Source organism: Bos indicus x Bos taurus, chromosome 2 (assembly GCF_003369695.1).
Source record: "Bos indicus x Bos taurus breed Angus x Brahman F1 hybrid chromosome 2, Bos_hybrid_MaternalHap_v2.0, whole genome shotgun sequence".
Taxonomy (NCBI): Eukaryota; Metazoa; Chordata; class Mammalia; order Artiodactyla; family Bovidae; genus Bos; species Bos indicus x Bos taurus.
Window position 1 is genome coordinate 26,969,611 of NC_040077.1, and position 14,528 is coordinate 26,984,138.

The window sequence follows — 14,528 nt, forward strand, 5'->3', positions numbered from 1 at the left end:
GAACTTGGGTGGGACAGAAGAGAGGCAGGGGATGTTTTCTTACCAGGAAGTAGTGAATGTGCCTCCAAAATTACCCAACTCTTTCACAGATTTCTTTCTTGGAAAAAGTACAACATTAAAAGTACAATGTCTCCACCTACTCTAATCAGTGTGCTAGTCTTGGACTATACAAGCAACTCAGTGATCTTATCAACATAAACATGCATGTACAATGTAGGAGCTGGCTTTTCTCTTTCATTATATTGATTTCGACATATTAGTTATCATCCATTCGATGGAATTTTGGGCTGGAGGCTTCCAAATGGCTGAGTGAATAAGGCTGAGAAGGATGGCAGAACATTAGGCCTTCTGATTAGCTTCTCAGAATTTGTTTTCTCAGAGTAGTCAAATAATAAGGTAACAGAATGAAAGAAGAAAGAAAAAAAAATCACGATGCAGTTTACTTTTTTTTTTAATCCAATTAAAATGTAAAACTCAAATGGAAGCTACAAGGCCTTATAACTTAATTGTGGAAGTGACATACCATCATTTCTGCTGTTTTCTGTTGGTCACACAGACCAACTCTGGTGTAATTTGGGAGAGGACTACACAGGAGCGTGAATGCCAGGGGGCAAAAATAATAAGGGGCTCCTTGGAGAATGGCCCACGACCACTGGGACGTTCGTCCTTCCCTACTCAACATGGATGTGTTGATGCAGAAATCTAAGTCTGTACTTCCTCTTGGATTTCAGTCTATGTTCTTAGCAATATACATTTATCTTATGCACTCAGGTACTATTTTGAAGTTAGACACTGAAGATCACGTACTTTGAAAAACAGTTTTATCAGGATTTAATTCATATACCATAAAATTAACCCACTTAAAGTATACAGCTCAGTGGCTTTTAGTATATTCACAGAGCTATGCATTCATCACCGCAATCAATTTTAGAACATTTTTGTTATTTTGCTGCTGCTGCTAAGTCGCTTCAGTCGTGTCCAACTCCGTGCGACCCCATGACGGCAACCCATCAGGCTCTGCTGTCCCTGGGATTCTCCAGGCAAGAACACTGGAGTGGGTTGCCATTTCCTTCTCCAATGCGTGAAAGTGAAAAGTGAAAGTGAAGTCGCTCAGTCGTGTCCGACTCTTAGCGACCCCATGGACTGGAGCCCACCAGGCTCCTCCATCTACGGGATTTTCCAGGCAAGAGTACTGGACTGGGGTGCCATTGCCTTCTCCGTTTGTTATTTTATTATCACTTAAATTTCACTCCCCAGTTCCCCATCCTCCCCTCAGCCCTAGACAACCACTAATCTACTTTCCATCTCTGTAGATTTGCTTATTCTGGACATTTCATGTAAATGGAATCATACAATATGTGGGCCTTTGTGACCAGGTTCTTCAACTTAGCCTAATGTTTCCAAGGTTCATCCATGTGGTATTAATAGCATAAATCAATACTTCATTTATTTTAATTGCTGAATAATATTTCATTGTATGAATATAATACATTTATTGTGTGGATATAATGTGTGGATTTATCCATTCATCAGTTGATGGACATTTGAGTTGTTTCCTCTTTTCAGTTATTACAAATGCTGCTATGAACGTTTGTGTACATGGTTTCCTGTGGACACATGTTTTCATTTTTATTGAGTAGATACCTAGAAAGGGGATTACTGGGTCAGATGTTAATTATATATTTAACATATAATTGCAGAATTTTCAGACTGTTTTTCAAAATGGCTGTACCATTTTATGAGCTTCCCAAGTGGCTCAGACGGTAAAAAATTTGCCTGTAATGCGGGAGACTTGGGTTCGATTCCTGGGTTGGGAAGATCCCCTGAGAAGGAAATGGCAATCCACTCCAGTATTCTTGTGTGGAGAATTCCATGGACAGAGGAGCCTGGTGGGCTACAGTCCATGGGGTCACAAACAGCCGGACATGACTGAGTGACTGACACTTAACATGTGTGAGGGTTCCAGTTTCTTCACACTCACACCAATGCTTGTTATTATCTGTATCTTGACTGTTTCTCCATGCATGCATGTGTGCTCAGTTGTGTCTGACTCTTTGCCACCGTATGGACTGAGATTTCCAGGCAAGGATACTGGAGTGGTTTGCCATTTCCTCCTCCAGGGGATCTTCTGACCCAGGGATTGAATCTGAATCTCCTGTAACTCCTTGCATTGGCAAGTGGATTCCTTACCACTGAGCCACCTGGGAAGCCCTGACTGTAGCTCCAGTAGGCTGAATAACAGCCCCCAAAGATATCTACGATATTTCTGTGAATGTTACCTTGTATGGGAAAAAGAGTCTATGCAGATATAATTAACTAAAATATCTTGGGATTGGGGAGAGTATACTGGATTACCCAGGTGAGCCCTAACTGCAATCATGAGTATTTTTTAAAAAGACGGTTACTAAAAAGAGGCAGAAGGAGATCTGACTTTAGAGAGAGAAAGAGACAAAAGGTGCCTATAAGGGCCTGAAGTGAGGTCCCAAGCTCAGGAACACCTGTAGCTACCTGAAGCTGGAAGAGGAAGAAACAGATTCTCCTCTAGAGCCTTTGGAGAAAGTGCACCCCCGCCGGCACCTTGATTTCAATCCTGTGAAGCTGATCTCAGACTTCTGGTCTCCAGAAATGTGAGAAAGATGGAAATATGTGTAGATATCAAAGGGTGACATAAGGAATCTTTGAATAAAGAAAATATTCTGCTCTTCATTGTATCCAAGTCAACATCCTGGTTGTGATAATGTCCAATAGTTTTGCAAGATGTTACCACTGGGGGAAAACTAGATAAAGGTCATGCATAATCTCTCTGTAATATATCTCACAATTGCATTAGCCATTCTGGCAATGTGCTAGCATAGTGTGAGGGTATTCTATAAAGCATCTTTACCTAGTAATAAATCATTTGTCCATAGGTCAATGTCCCACGCATTGAGGAATATGGACCCTTGCTATTTTGGAAGTAGGATATGGATACATTTCTACCAGCTGGGTTGCCACTGATATGCACTCTAATGCAATGGTCCACAACCTTCTTGGCAGCAGGGACTGATTTTGTGGAAGACACTTTTTCCCCATGGATTGGGTGTGGGGAGGATGGTTTCAGGATGATTCAAGTGCATTGCATTTATTGTACACTTTGTTTCTAACCTAATTCTGCCACTGAGCTAATGGGAGGTACCTGTATGTGGCCCAGAGGTTAGGGACCTGCTCTAAGGTGTCAATGCTACTGAGTCTACAGTGCATAAGAACCCCTATGAACCCCTACAGTTCATAAAAACCCTAGTGAAAAGAGAGCTTCTGGTGAGTCAATGCCTCTTGTCATAAAGACCTCCTAGGTATCTTCAATGAGAAACCTAAGTCTTTAGTACATCTGAAACCTTGGTATACATTGCTGTTGTCCAGTCGCTAAGTCATGTCTGATTTTTTATGACCCCATGGACTACAGTGCACCAGGCTTTCTTATCTTTCACTATTTCCTGGAGTTTGCTCAAACTCATATCATTGAGTGATTCAATTTTATTTATCTTATTTTTCATAAAAAGCAAGGCAAGAATCCTCATATCATCTATTTTACCTTTTCCCTCCAAATGATATTTTTCTCCCCTCTTCTCTCTTTGACAAATGTGCCAGGGCAATCTTATTTACTCAAGAAGGCGTATGTCAGTTTGGTGTTAAAAAGAAAGACACTCAAATCACCTATAAAGTTTATAGAATACTTTCTAGGATTTTATAATCACAATAATTTTCCACCATGCAGATGATAAAGAGTCTAATGTGCAGTCAAAGGATTGAAGTCAATCTCCTGTTTTCCTTCCTAACAGTTCTTCTGATAGGCTTGCCCTATTGTCCCAGAAATATTCCCAAGTAGTCTTTAAAACTCTAATGATTCTTCCCAGAATAAATAAAACTGAGTTAATGATTCATCTCTGGGGTGCCTCATGAGTGAGAAGAACCACAAACCACACATGTTCCTATCCACACCCCCCAACAGTGATGCAGTTCTCCTGAACTTTGCCCCATTAAATCCCACAGCTGAGTCAATGGGTCCTTCGTCCATGACTGGCACTGCATTTTTCATGACAGGCACTCTTTCACCTCTGCTTCCATAGTCTATAGAGTAAATACATCCCAGGGAATCTAAGTAAAACTTTCTGACAAATGCTCATAGTTTTCTGTTTTGGGGACACACAAATTTTATTTCACAAACAGAAAACCAAGAGCATGCACTCATTTGTACATTAGAAATCTTTACTCATCAGTTCAGTTCAGTCGTTCAGTCGTGTCCGACTCTTTGTGACCCCATGAACTGCAGCACGCCAGGCCTCCCTGTCCATCACCAACTCCCGGAGTCCACCCAAACCCATGTCCATTGAGTCGGTGATGCCATCCAACTATTTCATCCTCTGTTGCCTCCTTCTCCTCCTGCCCTCAATCTTTCCCAGCATCAGGGTCTTTTCACATGAGTCACCTCTTCACATGAGGTGGCCAAAGCATTGGAGTTTCAGCCTCAGCATCAGTCCTTCCAATGAACATCCAGGACTGATCTCCTTTAGGATGGACTGGTTGGATCTCCTTGCAGTCCAAGGGACTCTCAAGAGTCTTCTCCAACACCACAGTTCAAAAGCACCAATTCTTTGGCGTTCAGCTTTCTTTATAGTCCAACTCTCACATCCATACATGACCACTGGAAAAACCATAGCCTTGACTAGATGGACCTTTGTTGACAAAGTAATGTCTCTGCTTTTGAATATGCTGTCTAGGTTGGTCATAACTTTCCTTCCCAGGAGTAAGTGTCTTTTAATTTCATGGCTGAAATCACCACCTGCAGTGATTTTGAAGCCCAGAAAAATAAAGTCAGCCACTGTTTCCACTGTTTCCCCATCTATTTGCCATGAAGTGATGGGGCTGCATGTCATGATCTTATTTTTCTGAATATAGAGCTTTAAGCCAACTTTTTCACTCTCTTCTTTCACTTTCATCAAGAGGCTCTTTAGTTCTTCTTTACTTTCTGCCATAAGGGTGGTGTCATCTGCATATCTGAGGTTATTGAGATTTCTCCTGGCAATATTGATTCCAGCTTGTGCTTCCTCCAGCCCAGCGTTTCTCATGATGTACTCTGCATATAAGTTAAATAAACAGGGTGACAATATACATAATACTCATAATACTACCTTATACACTCTATCTTTGTAAGAATTTAGGTTTTGAAAAGGTCTCTCTGATTGTGGATACTTGTATATAAGTTTATGATTTTCTAGATCTTGTTCACTCTAGGGGTCCCCTTAAATCATCAAGAAAAACTAGGAATGTGGTAAACACAGACATATTAGCTGGTTTGGAGACTGTCAGAAGGGCAGTTGTTTCCTTCCTCTTTAGTATTTTTCAAGTGAAAGAAAATTCTAGAAACAATTGAGTACCTACTATGTGTAATGTATTGTATCAGGCCTCGGCAGTGAAAGCAAGCAGTCTTTGCTCTCAAGTCACTTGCGGTTTACTAGCAAGAGAAACATGAATATACTCGAAATAAATATATTCAATAAAAATATTGAATAATAGTGCAAAATGGCAATAAAAATCTGCCATGGAATAATAGTCTGTTCTGAATTAAATAAATTATAATTAAATACTTGGTCTGAATTCAGTAGAGGGAGAGAACAATTCAAACTTGGGTCACAAAAGAAAGGCTGATAGAAGCAGAAAGCTGGTAGAATGAGAACATCTAGGCTAAAGATGCTACTTTCTGATTATCTAAAGAAATGGATATCTAGCTTGTCTCTGTGGCTCAGATGTATCATCAACCAATGTGTTAATTTTCCAGTGACAAAACTTCTTAATTCCCGAAAGCAATTTAAGAATCATTTTTTTCTTCCCTTCCTGCCCCTGCCAATTCCAAACCCTGTGTCACAATGTGATAGCTGTGATGGGAAAATGCTGTATAGCTTCCTTGCTTCCTCACAAGTTCTTTGACTTCAGCCTTAGAGATTGTCCAGGAGAGCAAAGCTTTCTGGGCTGTGGTCAGCAGAAAGACTTGGTGAAGAAATTGTTTTTCTCTTTCTATGGGAAGGTAACAGGGGCTTCCCTTATGGCTCAGTAGTAAAAAATCTGCCTGCCAATGCAGGAGACATGGGTTCAATCCCTTGGTTAGAAAGATCCTTTGGAGAAGGAAATGGCAACCTATTCCAGTATTCCTGCCTGGAAAATTTCATGGTCAAAAGAGCCTGGTGGGCTACAGTCCATGGGGTCACAAAGAGTCAGACACAACTTAAAGACTAAACAACAGCAAAACAATGGGAAGGATGACACACACATTTCTCCCACTGTTACTCTGAAAGGAAGGAGTTGAAAAGTTGTTACCTAGAGTAGGTAACATGCCGGGGTCCAGCCCCAGCTGATTCAGGGTATTTGAAAGGGAGACAGCTTCGACGAGTTCACTGGATACAATAGCTTTATTTAAATATTCATTAGAGATATAAAGAGTAATAGAATGAGGATAGCTCAGCAGGAAAATTCAGTGGAGAAAAGAGGCTGAGTAGCTTGGTTTACACGGGAAATCAGTATAACCTGTGACATCAGGTTAGCTCTGACCACGGAGGCCGCAGGCGCCCTCTCGAATAGCGGAAGGTGCCCCACCTTAGGCACCTTCTCGAGTGGGTCTTAGAAGCCCAGGCAAATAAATGGTCGCAGAGGACCTCCACGCTCCAGATGGAAACTTCAGCCAGAAATTGAGAAAAAGAATGACATGGGGAGACCAAGCTTCAGTGAGCAAGGCCTGTAGCTTTATTTTCAACAGGAGCTTTTATACCCTAAGTTGCACATAGAGGATAATAGGGGATGTGAAATCATACAAAGTCAGCAGTTTTTGATCCTTATCGAAACCAGGGTTTCTTTTCTACAAACTTATTATACAAATGGTTTAGGTGATTTACATCATCTTCTGGCCAGAAGGCCTATTAACATTTTATGACTCTTGACAAAGGTTTGTCAACTGTAAGACTTATTTTCTCTAAGAGTAATTATTTTAAGGTTTGGTGCCATCCTCCGAAGGTGTTAGATAAAGTTGCATTCCTATAGGGCAGAGGTACAGTGGGTTTACAACAAAGGAAAAAATTTATTACCTTAAGGGTCTAAAGTTGCTAACACCAAGGCCACTACTTATTTTTTCTACATACCAACTATATTAATTAATACACATTCAAGGATACAATACAGGGGATGTGGAAACTTGGCAGCAAGCATTGGCTCATCAATGAAATCTTTTACTAGTTTTATTCTGACAGTTTCTAACTCTCTGAGAGGCTCTAAGCTATTTGAATATCTTAAGCTTCCTGTGCCTCTCGAGACTGAGAGACTGTAAACAATCTGCATAGCTGTAAGAGTCCGGGTAAACCTGTCAGGCGAGTTAGAGAGCTATCTAAGGGGTTTAGATTTAAACACTCCTAATGCCCAGGAACTTTATTAACTGGAGCTGTAAGTTAACTCTTTATCAGAGAGAGCGAGATGGTGGTGGGGGACAGCCCCCAGTAAAGTCAGAAGTGAGAGCACAAAGCAGTAAAGTAGGCAGACTCTGGTTTTTGCGGGGTAGATGCTCGAGAATATCCTGGGGGACTCCTGAGGCTCGATCCCGCCTTTGCGTATGCCGAGCCTCCTTCCTCATGACCTTTGCCACGGGTGGAGCTCCTCACTTTGGCTCCTGGCAGTAACGTAAGTTGTTACTTAGAGTAGGTAACATAAGCCTCCTGATTTATAGCACACATCTCTATACCAGTGCCTTTGCAGACACTGGTCTGGCTTTTTGAAATCTTTCTCCAGCTGTGACTGTGCTTTCACTAGTAATGACCACAAGTGAAAGGAGCCTCAGTGGACAGAGCTCTAGGCTGCCATCTAGGGTCCCCTGTCTTCCCACAACTGCCTATTAATTACTAAACAACCCTCACCTCTCTACCATAAACATGAAGGAGGTAGGCACGTTTGCTACGATGGGTACCATGAGGTCTGTTTGGGGATTTGGATTGATTGTAATTCTACACAGATAAAATGCTTTGTCCATTTTATTTACAATATGTATGTAACATATAATGTGTATATTTTAAATATATAATATGTGTATTTTAAAATCCTCTGTATGAACAAAGGCAATCTTTGGTAGCTAAATCCTACCTGTGAGTCTTACCATTTTTTCCCCTCTTTTGAAGGTTTCTGGACATTGAATCCGAAATGGTCAACTTTGCCAGTTACTATGCTGGCGTCGCTGTCGGAGTGCTTGTCACAGGATATTTTCAAGTTAGTGACACCTGCATTTTATTTATAGATCAACATCTGGGTTCAAAGACATGACAATGAAATACAAAATGTGTTCTTTAAAATTATTCAGAAGCCCCAAGGACTACAGTTTTATTTCAGGGGATGAAGAGGATGGAAAGAATTTTTCCTCTCAGCTGGGGAGGAGGATATGGGCAGTTGCATAGACAGGTAGAGAATAGACATTCAGCTTCAGTGTCTTGTCCTCTCCTGCCCTCCCTGCTTCACTCTCTCTTCTAAACTCAGAAATAGTGGTGGATGTTTTCATACAGGGAGACTGAGTCCCTGTGGAAAGTGGATGTGGGGAATTGGAGGAAAGCAAGCTTGACTTTCTTTTTTCTCTTGAATTCCAACCCAAATTCTGTAAACTGAACCCATATTCTAGATTTCAGTTATGGGCGGGCTTGGTGTTATTTAACTCTTACTAAGGAAGAAAAACATTTTATCTTTTGCCTTCTCATGTAGAGAAATAATAAATTCCCTCTACTCTCCATTCACTTATGAATTCCAGGAAGTTAGTTTTAGTTATAAAGAGAAATGAGTTAATCCTCATCCCCTACCTCCCCCTGTCCCCCCAACCATCCTGGCACTAAAGCTTTAATGACAGGCTTCTTTTGCTTGGGAGGGAAACTGTAGGCAAGATTCCCTGCTTATGTCATAATTTTTGTCTTACTTTTTTCTGAAAATCATTGTCCAAGAGCTTGAAAACTACAAGCATTCATGTTAAGTCATTTCAGTTGTGTCTGACTTGTTGTGACCCTTTGGACCATAGCCTACCAGGCTCCTCTGTCCATGGGATTCTCCAGGCAAGAATACTGGAATGGATTGCCACGTCCTCCTCCAGGGTTGAAAACTCTGCATGCATGTTTATTGGCAGGCCTCTCAAGAGAAAACTTTACTTGGAAGTGGCATGCAAAAGTAGTGATTTAAGAGCAAAAATTTATTTGTGGGGTGATGAGCCTTCTTTTACATATGAGGAGAGTGACAGTTAGTAAGGTTAACTCTGGAAGTGGTCAAGCTGGATTCAAACCCAAGTCTCTGGCTTCCCTGTTCACAGGGTTCCACTTGTCTCCACTCTCAGCTGCAGATGTCAGAGCTCACACCTTAGTTCTGAACAAGAGGCATGTTGTGAATTAATTTCCTCTTTTTTTCAGCTATTCTAGTGAAAGTATTTTCTAATGAAAAGAGAAGGAATTAATGCCTGTTCTTATCACAATGCTAAACATTCCTTGCTCCATTTCCAGATATGCTTTTGGGTAATTGCTGCAGCTCGTCAGATACAGAAAATGAGAAAATTTTACTTTAGGAGCATAATGAGGATGGAAATTGGATGGTTTGACTGCAATTCAGTGGGAGAGCTGAATACAAGATTTTCTGAGTAAGTGGCTGGTAGGATTTTTTTCTTTTTCTTTTTTTGGTCTGCACCACAGGGCATGTGAGATCCAGTTCCCTGACCAGGGATTGAACCTATGCACCATGCAGTGGAAGCATGAGTCTTAACCACTGGACTGCCAGGTAAATCCCTGGTAGGATGTTTTAATGGACATGTGATTTTTCTCTAATGAAACTTTTGTTTCTAAATTAATGACGATTGCTGAAACATTTTCAGTTCTTTTTGCTACATTTTGTCTCTTAAGTTGGGCTTTTATAGGTAGCATGACTTTTTTATAGGTAATGGTTTATCAAATTATTATGTATTATAGAAGACAGTTTAAAAGAAGTAGGGTTATTTGGCCTTGAAAGGAGAAACTGAGGGATGTCACAATCTATGTCCCCATAAGGAAAACAATATAATCAGAATGAATTATTAATATCTTGCTTTGTCTGTTGATGTAATTTCTGCACATAAAAACAAAAGCAAAAAATTCAAAATAGTTTGAGAAAGATTTAAACTGAAAACTGGATTTAAATCCAGTTTATTTCTAAATACTTTGTTGTAGTTTAGTCACTAAGTCATGTCCGACTCTGTGTGACCCCCATGGACTGCAGCCCGCCAGGCTCCTCTGTCCATGGGATTTCCTAGGTAAAGTACTGGAGTGGGTTACCAAGCCCTTCTCCAGGGGATCTTCCTGATCCAGGGATTGAACCTGTATCTCCTGTATTGGCAGGTGAATTCTTTACCACTAAGCCACCCACAAAGCCCATACCTAAATATTAGTTTGAGTCATTAATAGTATCCCCCCCAACCCCATGTAATTTTTGAATGAGCCAAGCCCTGATTAATGAGAACTGTTGAACCTTATTGAAATTTGAGGTCCCATGAAAGACAGTTAGCAGTGTAGTGACAATAAAAGAAGACTGAATATTGGGAGTCCTAGTCTCCAGCACTGATTCTGCCTTTACTTATTTTGACTTTGAATAGATACTCATCCTTGTTAGAATACAATTGTCTAATCTCTATGTAATATCTGAGATCCTTTTGCTATTAAGTCCTGACCCTTGTTTGTTCCATCTGGACAAGAGATTATGGAAGGTTTGCAGGAATATGAATTTAATGTAATTATTGTCAACCAATACTCTGGAGCACTTACCCTGTGCAAGGCATTAAGGTATACCACAGAACTCCTGATCTCAAGGAACTTACATAGCAAATAATCAGAGCTAAGAGATATTGATCGCTTTTACAATATGCTAGACACTGTTATACATACTTGACATATATTAACTAATACTCATTGCTACCTATTGAGGTAGGTTCTGTTATTATCCCCATTTTATAGATGAGGAAACTGAGACACAGAAAGATTAAGTAACTTGCCTAAGAAGACCTTGTGTTTAAATTCAGAGTCTGGCTCCAGAGTCAGGACTGTTAACCACTCTCCTATACTACCTATAAGCAGGAAGCAATAATTACATACACATACACGAAAACATGTATATGGATTAATTGGAGGCTTCCCTGATGGCTCACCAGGTAAAGAATCTGCCTGCAATGCAGGAGACGCAGGAGACACAGGTTAAATCTCTGGGTCAGGAAGATCCTGTGCAGGAGTAAATGGCAACCCATTCTAGTATTTCTTGCCTGAAAAACCCCATGGACAGAGGAACCTGGCGGGCTATAGTTCAGTGGGTTGCAAAGAGTCAGATATGACTCAACCACTAAGCACACACACAGAGATTAATCACATTGCTATGGAAACACCGGGAAGAAGATAATACTTCTCCCTGCAGGATTATATAAATTTTTATGAAATAGGTGGTATGTGAGTAGAACTTTGAGACTGAAAAGATTTAGCATATATAAAGGAAAGAAGGGTTCTTCATGTCAGACCCGGATGTTAGCTTTCCGTTCAGTTCAGTTCAGTCACTCAGTCATGCCCAACTCTTTGCAACCCCATGGACTGCAGCACACCAGGCTTCCCTGTCCATCACCAACTCCCAGAGCTTGCTCAAACTCATGTCCATCGAGTTGGTGATACCATCCAACCACCTCATCCTCTGTCGTCCCCTTCTCCTCCTACCTTCAATCTTTCCCAGTATCAGGGTCTTTTCCAATGAGTCAGTTCTTTGCATCAGGTGGCCAAAGTATTGGAGTTTCAGCTTTAGCATCAGTCTTTCCAATGAATATTCAGGACTGATTTCCTTTAGGATGGACTGGTTGGATGTCCTTGCTGTCCAAGGGACTCTCAATAGTCTTCTCCAACACCACAGTTCAAAAGCATCAATTCTTTGGTGCTCAGCTTTCTTTATAAGCCCAACTCTCACATCCATACATGATTACTGGAAAAACCATAGCTTTGTTGGCAAAGCAATGTCTCTGGTTTTTAATACGCTGTCTAGGTTGGTCATAACTTTTTTTCCAAGGAGCAAGTGTCTTTTAATTTCATGGCTGCAGTCACCATCTGCAGTGATTTTGGAACTCAAGAAAATAAAGTCTCTCACTGTTTCCATTGTTTCCCCATCTATTTGCCATGAAGTGATAGGACCAGATGCCATGATCTTAGTTTAAAAGAGACAAATAAGATGGTTTCCAAAAGCCTTTGCCTATTTTGAGTAAACATCAGTTGGGAAAATTGGATTAAAGGCAAACTCCCTTGGCTATGAGGGGAGAGACTTAATGACCTCCCACACTACGGCAAATTTTCCAAGACATGAGAAGCTACTAAGTTTCCCAAGGGTAATGGGATACAGAAATGGGAGCATTTAGAAAAAAAAAAGGTTAAACTTTCTGGGAAAGATATTTGAATTGACCAAATTCAGTTTTAGTGATCAAAGCCTCTTTTGTTTCTAGTGATATTAACAAGGTCAATGATGCCATTGCTGACCAAATGGGTATTTTCATTCAGCGCATGACCACAAGCATCTTTGGGTTCCTGATGGGATTTTACCAGGGTTGGAAACTGACCTTGGTTATTATCTCTGTCAGCCCTCTCATTGGGATTGGAGCAGCCATCATTGGTCTGGTAAGAATGTCTTCTCACTTCTGTCCTTGGAAGACTTTTGCACTGAGAAACAGCCAAAAATGTGAAACTTGTTTTCCTTCTCCTGAGTGTGTTTAGTTAACATCATTATCACTACATTGATTTATTTTGTTTGATTATTACTCAGTATCAAATAACATGCACATATATTATTATATTAGTAATAGTAAAAATGTGCTTAGTCACTCAGTCATGTCTGACTCTTTGTGACCCCAAGGACTGAAGTCTGCCAGGCTCCTCTGTCCATGTGGATTCTCCAGGCAAGAATACTGGAGTAGGTTGCCATGCTCTCCTCCAATAATAACTGTATTAACTGGACATTTACGATTTTGCCAGGCATTATTAGGAGCTTCATGGACATGATCTATAATTTTACAACAATCTTATAAAGTATTAATGCCATTTTAAATATAAGAAACGGAGGCTAAGAGAGGTAAAGGGACTTTTACAGAACTGCACAGCCAGCAAGAGACAGAACGGGATTCGAATTCGAGGAAGCCTGATTCCAAATCCCCACCCACTGTCTAGTGTACATATGGCTTCCGTGGTCTCCCAGGTTTAGATGCTTCCCTCAGAAAGACCCAGCAAATACACCTGGATCAGTAGCAAGCACATACAAGAGATTTCTGCAATCACGCTGTGTTCTCCATCCCGTGTGATCAGTTTCAGAGAGGTATCTGACCCATTCAGAGAAGTATCCCTGTCAGTTTCCATTCCCCAGGTATGCAAGTCAGGAAAAAGTGTAGGTGTAGGAACTTGGAGTCATCCCCCCAAAAAACACTCCCAAAGATTGAGAAATTATTTCATTTTACTTTCAGAGCAGTCCTTTGAGATAACACATCATGGGATCTGGCACACTAAGAATTTGCTGTAAATGAGAATAGGGTTTAAGTGAAAAACCGCACACATATTCACATCACTGAGCAACAGGTACCAATCTCCATGACTATATTTTCTAGCAAAATATTCTTTACCCTCCACTGGCTATATTACTCAAACACATCCCAGGTAATACAGAGTGACAATAGCAAAGAGCTCACTCTACTTAAGTAGGTCACCACCTGGCTCTATCACTTGGCTCAAGAAAAATATGTTTAACCTGTCAAATGTCAGTTTCCTCCTGTTAAAATAAAGTTAATACCCCCCAAAGTCATTGTGATGACTCAAGGCATTATCCATGTTATGTACTTAGCACAGCAGCAGGCACAGAACTAATTGCTAAAGAGATATTAGCTTTTATTTTTTTTTCTCAATCTACTGAATCATGCAAGCTTTACAACAGTTTTTCCTACCAAACGCTTTCCAGTGGCACTCCAGGAAAGCTTCAACTTTTCCAGCAGGTTGTTGGGGACTCTGCAAACATTTGATTCAGCATTTTCCCCCCTAAATATATTTAATCTCTTACTTCAAACCCACCATAGATTAATAATCACCCTTAAATGGCTCATGTGTCACATTTTAACATGTTGGAGACCAATAACATGGCCTGGTTTACTTGGTCTCAAATAGGCTCAAAGCACAGTTTCTTTTGTCATCTCAGTGTCTATATTTCAACTTCTTGTAAATGTGTCACCAATTTGGAATGTTGTAGTTCTGCACTGGTTTCTTCTTGAATTCAGGTCTGTGCATGTTTATGTAAAATGATGTGAGCAATTTTACAAAGCTCAATTCACAAGCAGAAGAGAAAAAGGTGGAGGGGGCAATGCATGACATATTAGAAATGATTGTGGGTCTTGTATGCCTTTTCTGACTTTTATATTTACTGTAGGAAACATGATATTGCCAATATGCATCTTTTAAGCTTCTATATCA

At 40.5% G+C, this 14,528-nt stretch overlaps 1 protein-coding gene across 4 annotated transcripts in view; it reads left to right on the forward strand.

The window, feature by feature from the left end:
* Window positions 1–14,528, forward strand: part of ABCB11 (ATP binding cassette subfamily B member 11) — a 100,310-nt gene that overhangs the window by 24,737 nt on the left and 61,045 nt on the right. For all 4 annotated transcript variants that reach the window (XM_027558411.1, XM_027558385.1, XM_027558393.1 and 1 more), the window contains 3 exons: window positions 8,190–8,277; window positions 9,540–9,673; window positions 12,527–12,698. In XM_027558411.1, coding sequence (XP_027414212.1) covers window positions 8,190–8,277; window positions 9,540–9,673; window positions 12,527–12,698 — 394 coding nt within the window. The remainder of the gene's footprint in view (window positions 1–8,189; window positions 8,278–9,539; window positions 9,674–12,526; window positions 12,699–14,528) is intronic.